General features: G+C 38.4%; 2 protein-coding genes across 3 annotated transcripts; both read left to right on the top strand.

Moving 5' to 3' along the window:
* Window positions 1–3,031: 3,031 nt before the first annotated feature.
* Window positions 3,032–6,474, top strand: rsph1 (radial spoke head component 1). Its single transcript, XM_062443175.1, has 7 exons — window positions 3,032–3,082; window positions 3,228–3,341; window positions 3,661–3,766; window positions 3,954–4,044; window positions 4,359–4,494; window positions 5,564–5,635; window positions 6,301–6,474. The coding sequence occupies exons 1-7, from the start codon at window positions 3,032–3,034 to the stop codon at window positions 6,472–6,474; spliced, it is 744 nt and encodes a 247-aa protein (XP_062299159.1).
* Window positions 6,475–8,100: 1,626 nt separating this feature from the next.
* Window positions 8,101–13,201, top strand: adprm (ADP-ribose/CDP-alcohol diphosphatase, manganese-dependent). 2 transcript variants are annotated; one of them, XM_062442519.1, is made up of 4 exons: window positions 8,101–8,944; window positions 9,540–9,734; window positions 10,114–10,236; window positions 12,072–13,201. In XM_062442519.1, the coding sequence occupies exons 1-4, from the start codon at window positions 8,371–8,373 to the stop codon at window positions 12,362–12,364; spliced, it is 1,185 nt and encodes a 394-aa protein (XP_062298503.1). In that variant the 5' UTR covers window positions 8,101–8,370; the 3' UTR covers window positions 12,365–13,201. The 2 variants fall into 2 exon arrangements, with proteins under 2 accessions (XP_062298503.1, XP_062298504.1); XM_062442520.1 differs by lacking the exon at window positions 9,540–9,734.
* The last annotated feature ends 1,064 nt before the right edge of the window (window positions 13,202–14,265 follow it).

Raw genomic sequence — 14,265 nt, 5'->3', positions numbered from 1 at the left:
AATTAATTAAAAACTAAAAAAGGTTAATATTACTGTCTATTACTGTCAGGTTAATAGTGTGTGTTATTTCAGATATGACACTACATTATGTGGATGCCTTGTGCATATACACATTGTAAGACCGTTGGACATACCACTGCCTCAGAGGCTTATTAAACTGTTTTGAAATATTAGATAAAATGGATTTGTGACTCTAGCGACTGGTTTGACAGGCTTTATAATAAGCCGTGTCTGATGAATCCCTCAATAGAAATTCCCTCCAGGATCCTCCTGGGGCGGCTTTAGAGATTACAGAAGACTAATGGTCTTGTTTGACATTTTGTGTTCCCTTTTTTCTCCCGCCTTAATCTTCCAAAAGATTAATTTTGAGGGACATATTGGTGTACAGTAAAGAAAATCAGAAACACACAGAGAGAGGTTGCTGTAGGGATTTTACGTTTTCAATAGCATGAAGGTTTTTTTTTTATAGCCTTATTCAAGATATTAAGAAAACATTTTGGTAAATAAAATAATTCACTTTCTTTCTGAGAGTGAGAAGATTGAGTGTTAAGTGAGGAGCAACAGTCAAGGCTAGCCTGACTCTTTAAAGATATGCCTACCAACATACTTAAAAAAAATCAAACACGGGTCTCCTGAAAAATTTGAGTTAGTTTGGAATCCAACACTGGAATACATAAGAGAATTAAAAACTCTCGAAGATAAATGAGCACCCCCTTTGAACAGCACTATCTTTTGGCATGCCTCAGGGTTGTTAGAGTACAAGTTGACCTTGTCACCTTATTTCCTTGCTGACCCCCCCCCCCCCTATTTTTGTTTGTTTTGTTTTGTTTTGTTTTGTTTTTTATTCTTTTCCCTATGTTTCCATTGGAATGTATGGTGCAGATGATGATGTGCACTTCTCAACTTATCTCAAAAATAATAATTTATTCGCTTCATGGACATTTTGACTGTATGTTGTATTATGCATTGTATCATTTGTTACATTATGCATTGTATTATTTTTAATTTGGTGTTTATAGTGTAATCTGTACGGTGTAGAAAGTGTAGTGTGGATGACTGGGTAGGGTGGGGAAATGAAAGGGTATGTTGTTGAAGAAAAATGGAAAATAAGCCTTCTGATGTAAATGGCTCTTTGTTATAACCTGTGAAATCAATAAAAAATATTATTAAAAAAAAAAAAAAAAAAAATCAAACACAATGTATCGCCTCTGTTTAATCCATACACAAAATAAATATTTAAACAACATTGTCTGATTTAAATGGAACTGAGCACTATGGACTTGCTTTCCATCATAGCATTCTATCAGGAGGGGCACTTTAAAGAGAAAGGAGCTAAAACGGCCTGTTTCAGACAGAGGCTGAACTGAGGGGCTGTGCAAAGGACCAGTTTAGGATGAGCAATGAGACTTTTTATTTTTATTTTTTTTAATTTATTTTTTAACAGTAAATCACGCAAATATATTTCAGTTGAGATTAAAATATGCATGACATGTCCCCTTTAAAATTACCTTTGTTGTTGTTTTTAAAATGTTGAGACAGAGTACTTAATAGTATTGGAAAAATGTGTCCCTATGCAGACAGATGCCGCCAGCCAACCATTACATATAACAAGGTGACTTCTCTGCCAACTTTGAGCACACTGAGGTCTTCAAACTGTCACTCATTTTCAAATCTCCTGTCAGTGTCATGAGAGGCAGATTAGATAGCCATAAACTGAAAAGAGGGGTGTTAAATCATGAACAAGCAGCTAGTGAACCCTCTGCCTTAGACTGCCTCCATCTTAAATATGGGTTACTTTAGGGAATTAATCTAGAGTGAGATATTCTTAGGGACTGTCCTTAAAGGGACAATGATACTTAGTTTGGATTATCACCGCAGCCACAACCCTTCAACTAGTATGTGTGTCTCTATTGATTGAATAACTGCTCCAGACATTTTCAATATCACCTCCTCGTGAGTATGAGAAAGCCTATCTGAATGCAGTGGATTGCAACCAGAGTTTATTCTAATCTTTAATGCAACAGATGGCAAAATCTCATGGCTTACGAGTAAATGTCAAGTCAGGTTCAAGTTGTCTAAAAAAAGGGTTGCTAAGTAGAGGTCACACAGTCTATTATCTGTCAGAAATGCTCTTTGATACCATTTGATGGACATCTGTTAACTTAATTTCTTTCTGCCTGAATCACACCTCATTCATTATCATTGATAACACACAGCAAGCAATATGTTTTTATAAACTGAATAGATTTTTATATGAAATTTGTTTTGGATATTGTATTTTGGTGATTTTGGTCCTTGTGTGATTATGCATAAGGAGCATTATAATGAAATGTCCCTTTCCTTACCAATGAGAGGTAGACCACAGCGCCCCCCAGTGTCACTGCTTAGAATCTACAGGCACCTTGTTATCTTGATCAAATACAGTACTTTACTTTTTTGTGCAACTTCATGAATACATTTTTTCCTCAGTTTCAGGGGCATATTCTCTGAAACTTGAAACTTAAGTTATGTACACCATATACTGCAGCCTATATGTATATATGTATACGTCTATATATATATATATATATATATATATATATATAGAGAGAGAGAGAGAGAGAGAGAGAGAGAGTGCATCACAGTCACCACAGTTAAGTTTCCCTTTACTTTACTTTAATGATTGCTTATTGTAGCAGTGTGTTAAAGAGAAAGTACTCAAAACCAAAAGCTTCCACATTTGTCTGTTTCCTCCCTATTGCTAACATTAATTGTAGCTGTACATGTAATAATATGAATACATTTAAGTTTTGTATAGGCCAACGTTATTAAAACATTTTTTAGACTAAAAAGTTACATTTAATCTAAGCAGTTGTGGTAATTAGCACATAGAGGATGCGCATCCACTACAAACAACCGGCTACTGGTCACGTGTGATTGACGGTTGTCATGGCAATTGTAAACTATCGAGCGCGCACAGAGCTGTTAGCATCTTTCCAGTTTTTACCTTCCGTTTCAGACACACTAACTCAACTTTACGTCACATATTGAAATGTCTGACGCAGGGTCTGATGAGTTTGATGATGAACGCAGCAAACTAGGGGTGAGATAATATAAGAAGTAACGCCAGCTAATTAAACACTCGGTTTGTTGTTAATGTTAAAGTTAGCTGGCTGCGTTCTGTGTGTATATAGCTATACCTGCTGTTCTGTCTTATTGTCTGTCTTTTGTTTTTTGGACTGGTGCAGGAATATGAAGGGGGCAGGAATGAAGCAGGAGAGAGGCATGGAGTCGGCAAAGCTGTTCTGCCCAATGGAGACGTGTATCAGGGAAAGTATGAGAGTGGAAAAAGACATGGACAGGTATGATACTAGAAATGCTTAAATAGGGCTCAATGAATATATATATAAGCAGCGGGACCAAACCAAATCTCATTCAAAAAACTACATATTCAAACAGTACAATACTGTACTGTACAGTAGTGGGTCTCTGCAGCCTTCTCTACCATCCTCAAACATTCACACAGTCAATTTTTAATCAAGCTTTAATCCATATGTCAATTTCTGATTAAAATTGTGTTTTGATCATTGTCATAAACATAGAGGTTGCCTTTATGTTAACTGGTAAGAAAACCTGTTTGACTTATTCATATACTGTATCTTTGACTGTTCTGTCTCATAGGGGACATATCGGTTCAAGAATGGGGCAAGATATGTGGGAGACTATTACCAGAACATGAAACATGGACAAGGCACCTTCTACTATCCAGATGGGTCTAAATATGAAGGTATAATAAAAGCATGAACAAAAGTGAGATTAGATTGTTTCCAACTTCTGCATTTCATATAAGTGTGTCTATCAAAATGTATTTTCACAATCCTGTGAAGGTTTATCTGTAGGCATACATAGGTCCACTTGGAGTCTGAACATAGACCTTCAGAAACCAGGCTCCTAATGTTACCTTTGTCTATCAGGGTCATGGGTTAAGGACCTGAGACAGGGTCATGGTGTTTACACTTACCCCAACGGAGACATGTATGATGGGCAATGGCTGCAACACATGAGGTATTTCTTCATCTTCATAATCACAAGTTCATGTCAGTAAGATGTTTTTAAGTTAGATTTTTTAATGAAATGCATCTGATTGGCTGGTGTCAAATCTTGGAATTAAGGAGCCTCTTTCTCCTGTGCCTTCTTGATTTGAATCACATATACTGTGTGTCTTATCTATCTCTTATCTGTCAGGAAATAACTATCTAAAAATGTAACTCTGGTTTGTGTTATGTAAACCCAGAGTTGGGCCATAACTACAGTAAACGTGAATATGATAGGTACTGATATCTTTTCTCACATGTCTGTGTGTATTGTCTGATTGCCAGGCATGGCCAGGGCATTTACCACTACCACGACACTGGCTCTAAGTTCAAGGGCTCATGGGTGAATGGCAAGATGGAGGCAGCTGGAGAGTACATCCACTCTAACCACAGATACAAGAGTAATTTTGTCAACAATTATGTAAGTTATGCTACTTATTTTATAAAAAAGCTTGGCTCGGCTTGTGGTTACTGGAGCTATAGAATATTTTACTTAAGGTAAACCTGGGTATGCAGAGGGCTTTGACGGTCTAACTGGCCCGGACGTTGTTTCCCAAAAGTATCTTAAAGCCACACTCATCAATATTTTATATGTACAATGGACTATGTCACTGTTTTGACTGAGTCTCACAGCTCTCATCACCTCATTCCAGCAGGTAGCTTTTTCCAGCAAGCAGGACGCCTTAAAGGCACTGCACATGATTTGCCCAGCACCAGATAGGCAAAGTTAAATCAGAAATCAGATAATGCACACAAATGTTTGCCTACTGTTTAAAATCATTCATAATGCTGCTGCTCCTCTTCTGAAAAAAAAAGTTTACACTCTGCTCAGAAAAAACAACAAGAGCCACTCGATCAGTTACAAGGGGAGAGTGCAGTATCCCTAAACGTAGGACTTCATTTGGTAAATCATCTTTTTCTTATGTTGCCATAAATCAACGGGACACTCTTTCAGCAGAGTTGATTACATGTGCGGACTTTAAAACATTTTCACGTCAAACAAAACGCTGGATGCTATCACAGAAGACTTGTAGACATTTGTGAGTGTGTGTTGGCGGGTGGGGGTCAAATTGTGTTAATGATGTGGGAATGTGTGTATTTATAATTTTGTAATTGCAATTTTGCACAACTGTGAATTCTATAATTGATTTTAAATTAAATATTTTCCATCAACCTGCCCAGGGACTACAGGTGGAAAATATCAACTTGCTAAAACCTGGTGCAATGCATCTCTCCTTGTTTTATACAGGGTTAATGTTTTATTGCGCACTGTCCCTGTTAAAATAAAAATAAAAATGAAAAATGAAATGAAATGTTAAAAAAGGGCCTAGACTCATCTGTGCAAAAAATTAAGTTAAACAGTATCAGCCTTACAGTGTAGTTCTTCTCAATTATATCTTTGAACTTGTAGGTTACAATAGTGACTTTTATATCATTGTCCTTTTGTTACATCGTCACTATCAAGTAAACATCCCATTCTTATTTTACAGCCGTTTGGTCCAGGGAAGTATGTGTTTGACATTGGCTGTGAACAGCATGGTCAATACGACCAAACAGAGCAGGTAACATCGACACACTTCCAGTTGTTTCAACTCAGCGTGTCCACGGGTTTAACTTCCTTATTTTACTGTAATACTGCTGCAGTGCAAACACCAAGCCTGGAATTTTGTCAGGAGGCAGTGACTGACATGACATTGACATAGTGCACTGAGACGCAACATAACCATGATAACTCTCTTCGACTAAAACTGCAGCCAGCGGCCGCTGAGGAGGACGGTAAAAACATGAAAGCTCAGAAGTCGCCCTACCCGGGCTCCAGAGAAGGTTACCTCAACTTTGGGGCATTAGGAGGCGTAGAGGAGGTGCTTGCGTCTGTAGACACCTGCTGGTGCTGTGCCGTTTGCAAGAAACCTTGATCACTCAGTCATATCAGACTCTTGCATGATGATCTTGGATTTTTTCAGTAATGAGAATGTCTTTTCATACACAAAACTGAACTCTTATTGTTGATAGTAGTCCTAGAAGTATTCTTTTCCTGTTTTAAGTGCATTTCTGAATTTATAAGCATGATCTAATCAGTTATCTTGAGTGACTATGCATGTCAGGTGAAAAAAGTGAAAATGTCAGCAAGAAGGAAACACACTTCTATCCACATTTTGATTGAAAGTGTCACAGTAATATAGTCCATTTTTTAATATGTGTCTAACTCTTTATCCACTCTTTGCAGGACCGGGCTGAGGGTGAGTGGGGTGAATTGGCCTCTACCACCATCCTCAAATGGATTCCCAAGTGTATCACTGGCCTAACGCTGTCCACTCCAGTTAAAAAAACTCCAGGTGAACTTTATCAACCCAAAATGAGGTGGGGCTGTAGCCAAGATTTTAGAAATCCAAAGTCCTAGAGAACCCCACCCACCAAAGAAATGTTTGTGTTACCAACCATCAAACTCACTTTTCTTTAGTCATACCAATCTGGTGAAGTTCATTGTTTGTTAGCAGTTTTTGAGGAATTAAGTCAAGTGTCACATACCTCTGATAAAGAGGTTAGGAGCAGCCAGACAGTGAGATGAGTGGATAATACAGGAGGAAAATCTGTTGCACTGAACTCAATGAAGTGTGTGTGTGTGTGTGTGTGTGTGTGTGTGTGTGTGTGTGTGTGTGTGTGTGTGTGTGTGTGTGTGTGTGTGTGTGTCTGCTTTCTTTTGTCAGCCCCAGAAAAAGAAATGGCTTCAGCAGAAGGGGAGGCAGGCAACTGACTGGACTGACTGGTGTGATCAAACTAAAATCCTTTATCTTTAAGCCGATGGTTAAACAGCACAATAAAATGAATAGATCAGCAAATGTATGAATATGATCTCTTAAATGTGTGTATTTAATGGTTTTCATACAGTGCAGCATAAAAACAGACCCTGCCACTTACAGACTAACAACAAATTCCTGCATATGATGGATTAGAGAAATGAAAGTTCTTGGAAACAGTAATTTGACAAACCCTAACTCATGTCCACTTATTTGCTTTATTCAGTAACTAGCTCCAGAAGCACTTCTTGTTTCTTCTCTGTGGTGGACTCCTGAAAACTTTTATTTACTATGCTACAAAAAGGCATTTTCACATTGACATTTTTACTTGTCATGAAAAGCACATGTGTTACTAATGTACAAATTACTAATACAAATTCCTTTTTTGGCTAACTATAATGCAACTAAGTGGAAAAAATGAGAACAATGCAACAGCCAAATCACAGATGTTCCTCATAGTATTAATTATAGCTCTGTTCCATTCAAGTGTCCCAGAAAGCCAGTGTGCACAATACCAGGAACCTGAAACTGAAACCACTACAGGGAATTCACATTTTTCTACTGTGTTTTTCCTATTGTGACATGTCAACATGTCTTTCTGTTTGTCTATGGAGATTTAAGAATGTTCTCTGTTACCATTTTGGTTTTCTTTGAGTTTTTTTTAAACTTAATTTGATCCGTGTTACATTAATTTGTCGACATGTAAGTAAGAATCTAGGCTCACGCACGGCTATAGAAACCATGAATTGCTTAATGTGAAACTAAACAAGAAGAGAGGGTGGATGGAGGAATGAAGTCAGAAAATGGCAAAGGAACAAGGCAAGTGGAAGGATGATCATTTTGAAGTTAGAAGAAAGGGAACAGAAAGAATATGAGACTTGGTTCATTGAGTCATAGTGAGAGTGAACTTGAAAAAGTTTTACAAGAATCCAGTGACATTTTTGGCCTTGGAAAAAAGTAAAAAGAAATTTGAAAGATGTGTGGGTGTTGTGGGAGTTTCTGGAGAAAGTGTGCAGCAGCTAGACACCTAAAAAATAGAGACTTTATAGCAGAGTGGGAAATGGTTGGGAAGGAGTTACTATTATTTTACCAGTAGTGATTTTATTTGAATCCAGTGAGTGGCGGTAATGCGACATTTTGGACAGCAGCCGCCACTAAAAACCAAAAAGAAGAAGAACAAACAGGAAAAGAAAAAGCACTTCCTCTGCACATGCGCCGGGTTTGGAAATCGCGTTTAAATGACTACGCAGACATTTTGTTGTTCCTTATCCATGTGTTTTAAAGATTCATGCTGTTTACTGTCAGGGTCACTGACAACATTGTTATGAATCACAAAGCCGGAAGTGGTTGCTTGTATCTTGTCACAAAAAGTCCCCTTTGTGAATCACCTCAACAAACAACGCGGCCTGGCTGGATGTCATCATGTGAGAAGGTTGAGCTCTCTCTTTAGATACAGTCGACACTCTCCAGCTTCAGTTACTTCCACTCAAACACCGAGAATGGACGACTGTTGTCAGCAGACTCCTCTGTTTACATTCGGTGTGATAGCTGACATTCAGTACGCCGATATAGATGACGGCTTTAATTACTCCAAGACGAGGAAGCGTTACTACCGGAGCAGCCTGGAACTGCTGAGAAATGCCCGGGAAAGTTGGTCCGAGTCGGCTGTCAAACCACAGTTCATCCTCCAGCTGGGAGACATTATCGACGGCTTTAATAAGGAGCACAACGCGTCCCAGCAGGCCCTGGACAGCGTGCTGAGAGAGTTAAGCTCCAGCCCAGTGGAGGTCCATCATGTGTGGGGTAACCACGAGTTTTATAACTTCAGTAGGAGCGTGTTGTTGCGTTCAAAGCTTAACAGCACACTCCACGTCGACAGGAGCTTTACTGGAGCCCAGGCCGGGGGGGAAATCTACGCCTACCACTTCAGCCCGTTCCCCGGGTTTAGATTTGTTGTGCTGGATGCCTATGATGTGAGTCTGCTGGGGAGAGAAGAGTCCAGTGAACAGTATGCCACTGCTTTGAAATTGATAAAGCTGTACAACAGCAACGAGGACCTCAACTGTCCCCCAGGTATGTAGTTGTCGCTGTTTTATTTTATGATGACACACTATACTAAACCCTATTTAAAAGTTCCAGTGTGTACGATTTAGTGACACCTAGCGGCGAGGTTGCAATTTGCAACCGACTGAAAATAATCTGAACCGCCTACATTTCACTACATTTATGAGTTTTCACGACCCCTCAGATAACTGTATAAAGTAACTGAAACTAGCTCCACCTCCGGCAGCTACAACAGTAACATGCTGCTCTAACACTGATGCTTCACTATTAATAATCTAATGATGTCATATATAATAATATATCAGTCAGAGGGACCAAACCACTACTTTTACTGTAATACTGCATACTACATCACTCATAATACTGCAGTACTTTTACTGTAATACTGCATACTACATCATTCATAATACTGCAGTACTTTTACTGTAATACTGCATACTACATCACTCATAATAATGATAATAATAAGTTAAATGTATATAGCGCCTTTCATAAACCCAAGGACGCTTTACAGAGAGAAAAATCAAAACAAGACAAAGCAGAGGAGGAGGAAGAGAAATGTTCATTGAAAAAAGTTTTTAACTCAGACTTGAATGTGGAAAAGGAAAGGCAGTCGCAGAGGGAGGATTGAGGGAGAGAATTCCAGAGCTTGGGGCCCATGGCGTTGAAGGACCAGCCTCCCAAAGTGGACAGTTTGGTGTGTGGGACGGTGAGGAGGTTGCAGTCGGAGGATCTGAGAGAGTAAGGAGTCAGGAGTTCACTGAGGTAAACAGGAGCCAGGTTATGGAGGGCTTTGAAGGTGAGGAGTAGGATTTAGAATTTTATCCAGGACAAACATCAAGCTCATAATACTGATGTACTTGTACTGTAATACTTTAGTTATATCACTCATAATACTTATGTACTTTCACTGTAATATTTTAACTACATCACTCATAATACGAATGTACTTTAACTTAAGTCACATATGCTTCATATGGATCCGGAGCTGCCAAATACTCTACTGGAGCAGCTTAATGTTAAGTGCCTTTCTCAATTGCAAACTCTCAATCAGCAGTAGTGGTTGAGAGATGACACCATAACACGAAAGTTCTCTAAACAGATTTCCATATAATGGGAATCTGCCTCTTTATTTTCAAAAATGAATTTGACCTTCATGCTTTGTGTTCTTGTTTCAGTGCGCTGGAGTCTTGAGCAGAGGTTTACAAAGTTCAATGGAGGCTTCAGTAAGGACCAGCTGGACTGGCTAGACTCTGTTCTGTCCTCGGCTGATGAGAAAGGAGAAAAAGTCACTATTGTCAGTAAGTAAATCTATCTGTTGTAGGAATTCTATTTTGCTGTTTGGTGTGGGCCCTTTGCTCGTCAGAATGAATAGCATTTCATAATGATATGATAGGTCAACATTTTAATTTTCAGAATTACTCACAGCATAAAACATACCCACATTATGACAGTATCAAAAGATCTGTTAATTACAGAACTGCAGAAGAAGCTTCATAAACAATATGACCCCATGTCACTATAGAAGTAGGGCACTTCACCAGTAGGAATATTAATAGTTTACCATTTCCTTAGTTACCACCACACCTTCTAGTCAGTCGGCAATGAAGAAATGTTGGCCGTTATTCTCATTTTTTGAATTGCTCTTTTCAGGTTCATGTATTTGAACTTGCTTTCTCTATATGTGTAGCCTATAGTTACTTATTCGTAGCCTAGAAAACACTTTCGTAAATCATTAGTGCTAATACTATGAGGTGATTTACCAAGAAGTGAAGCGAAGTATTACAGATGGTACAGTGATCAAAAACATATGAATGAGGCTGGTGAAAATGAACACACCATTGCACTTTATTTCTACAGCTGAAAAATCCGTTTGACAACATTTGTAATGGTGACATTGTTTCTAAATTACATTAAAAATATCTTCAGCATTTCTGTACTGCAATCTCTGCTATAAGCTTATATTGCCCGATATAAAGGATTGGCCTGTTTACCTTAGCTATCTGTATCAGAGCCAAAATCAGCAGGAAATGAATCACCAACTATTTTCATAATGGTTTAACTTTATAATGGTTTAACGTTTCATAATGTTAACTTCAGAACATAGCCAATGCTAACAATGCTATTTTGTTTGCAGGTAAAGTTGCTAGCTGTTGTAGCTAAACAGCTGTTAGCATTGGCTATGTTCTGAAGTTAACAGTTAACTATGTTACTGGCAGGTCAACACATTTAAACAGTGTTTGGTTGGAGACGTTTGGTGGATAAGGTCAACGACAAAAAAGTTTGACTTACTTCATGACGACTGCAGCAGCTCAGTCTCAAACACGGTGTGTGTACTTTGAAAATCCCGGTGATTATCTCTCTCAGTTGTGGGGAAAGTGGCGGAAATATAACTGTATAACAGTTATGAATTATTAAATTATTTAGGCTATTTGTTGTTAGGTTGTATTTATTTCATTTCGCTCTCCTTAAACTGACAGCTGCGCCCAACACGGTTCAAAACGTAGGTGCTGATTGGCCGAAGAGGCGTCCTGTGTATCTGCGCTCGATTGCTCTGCCTCAACTACCTGGATGTTTGTCACAGAAAATTTAAATTGAATTGTGAGAACTGAATGTTCAGTTCCAAACTAATAAATTCAATTTCAAATTATACAATTCAGATTCAGTTTTTCAATGCAATGATTCAAATTGAACAATACAAACTCAAATTATGTGATTCAAATTCAGTTTCTGGTGGCACATATTTCAGCCCATAGTGGTGCACTGAAGGCCATACATTGGGTCTTCCCATTAGAATGACTAAAATACCAAACATTAGCATCTCAAATGTGAGGGTTTGCTTCTTTTCTCTGTGGTGCATCGATATAAATTGAGTATCTCTTGGGTTTTGGACTGTTGGTCAAACAAAATGAGCAATGTAAAGAAGCCACTTTGGGCTGTGGGAACATGGTGGGAATTTTTTCACAAGTGTTACACATTTTTTGGACTAGCCAGTTTAAAAAAAACGCCAATCAGTAGATCATAAATCAAAGTAACCGTTAGTTACATGCTATAACATAATAAGGCTGTCCTGCAAGTGCTGATACTAAGGACTGAGTCAAAAGGCTGATAACCTTTTTTTTTTTCCTTTGGTCAGGTCACCTTCCTGTCCACCCCGACTCCACAGACCCAATCTGCCTAGCTTGGAACCACGACGAGCTCCTGGACATCATACGGTCCCACTTCAGCGTGGTGTGTTTCATGGCTGGACACGACCACGACGGTGGATACACCCGGGACAAACAGACAGGAGTGCACCACCTGACGTTAGAGGGGGTGATTGAGACTCCACCGTGCAGCAATGCCTTCGGCACGGTCTCCGTGTACGAGGACAGGATGGTTCTGAAAGGGAAGGGGAGGATCACAGATAGAGTGTTTCTGTTCCCATGATGCCACAGTCACACAAGATTTAGTACTGAAGGGCTTTTTTAGCTGCGGAGGCAATACTTATGGAATGTATTGGCATTTTGAGAGGTATATTCCAGACTGGGAAATGTAGGGGATGTTTATTCCATTCTCTAAGTAAGTCAGGGAATTTTACACAGGTCACTTTATGAGAATAAGAATAATGCACATGCGTACATCCACTATCTTGCATTATACTTATTTGGGGGCTTAGGGCTTTCTGTATGTTCTCCACAGCAAGCCCTGTAGTCAGCAAACCAAAGGAATCCAGTAATGAACCACTGAACTAGTTGTGTTACCAACACTAGTTATATTTAAAAGCCAAGGTGGGAATACCTAAAAGAGAAAAAATACTAACAACTATTACAAAAACCCAGACTGTCTGCTATGTGTTTCTTAGATGCAAGGTATCACATCTACTTACCTCAGTTGAACACATACTGTACCTCAAGTAATTTATGGCACTTATGAGTTTTTTACTTTTTAAAGGACATCTTTACAAAGTGTGAAATATATCTTATGCACTGGTTGTGTTATAAACTGGAGGCGAAATGATAACGTTTGCATATCTGTACGCAGATGTTTTTTTTTAGGAATTTTATTTTCTAATTGCGAATTGCGGCCTTTTTTGCATGTTGCACATAACTGACTTTCTTATACCATTATTTGCTGAGCATTGTACAACGTAGTGGTAAATATGATCAGTGCAGTGTATTGCAATATATGACATTTATTTATATAACCCAGTTTCCAGGTGCAAATCTGTATGATTTACAATGTTAAACATGATGATGAATAATAAAAATCATTGTGTCAGCAGGTCACATTCGTCACATTGTTGCTTGAAGCTTGACAATGAACTCGAAATATACTTTGGTGTTGTAGTACATGCTTGATTTATTTGTTTGCAGATGACACTGCATTAAGTTACTGATTCTTTTCTATGTGAAAAAGGAACCTAATGACACATAAACATCATAATATAACTAAGCCTGTCACAATCACTACTTTTGTTGGACGATATTTTCTCAAATAATCACGATAAACAACATTATTGTCATATGAAGATAATTTTATACCACTGATATAATGATAATATAATGGTATAATAATGCAAAAGGGGGGCAGGGGAGATTGGAGAGTGGGTGTTATACAGACACAGACTGCCATTATGGTTGGGGACAGAGTTATTTACCTTTAATTCTTCTGCAGGACACTACTCACTTAGTCAATGTGACATGAATAGCCTCTTAGCTGCTAATGTGAAGTGTGGCAATACTGAAGTCAACAAAAGATCATGGTCATGTCCATGTATCATATGATAAATCCATATATAGACATGATGATGTTGACAATTGTGTTATATTGTGCAATAAGTCGATAACATAATTATTGTGACAGGACTAAATATAATGAAATAAATACAACTAGCAAAATGGAGAGGTCAAGCACAGTAAAAAACTAAAAGCAAAACAATACTAGAAAAAATTGGTTCAACTAATGGTCCAAGTTCTTTCCGGAACTGTCCGTCATATTTCACAATTCATTAGTGCATGGAGTCACCTACATGTTGAACTTTGGTCACATTATAACAGGTAGTTGTGTATGCTGAGTAGTTATTCACACATGATGTAGATACAAGGCTATTATAAAACAGTATCAATGAAAAAAGGTATAGTCTGCACACTTATCCCAAGCCACACAATATAATCAAATGAAAATGTTTTTGATCCTATTCAGATCTTTGTCAGGCCAGAAAGTTTGTAAAAATGGAAAATCACACCCATATTTATAAATCATGCACACCAATAGGTGCAGACTTTATTGAATGATTGGAGATGTTTATCAGCCAGGACACGTTGGATGGTTAACTACACCTGCCACCA

The sequence above is a fragment of the Scomber scombrus genome, chromosome 21 (assembly GCF_963691925.1).
Source record: "Scomber scombrus chromosome 21, fScoSco1.1, whole genome shotgun sequence".
NCBI classification, from domain to species: domain Eukaryota; kingdom Metazoa; phylum Chordata; class Actinopteri; order Scombriformes; family Scombridae; genus Scomber; species Scomber scombrus.
This window is presented reverse-complemented; position numbering and strand designations above follow the sequence as displayed.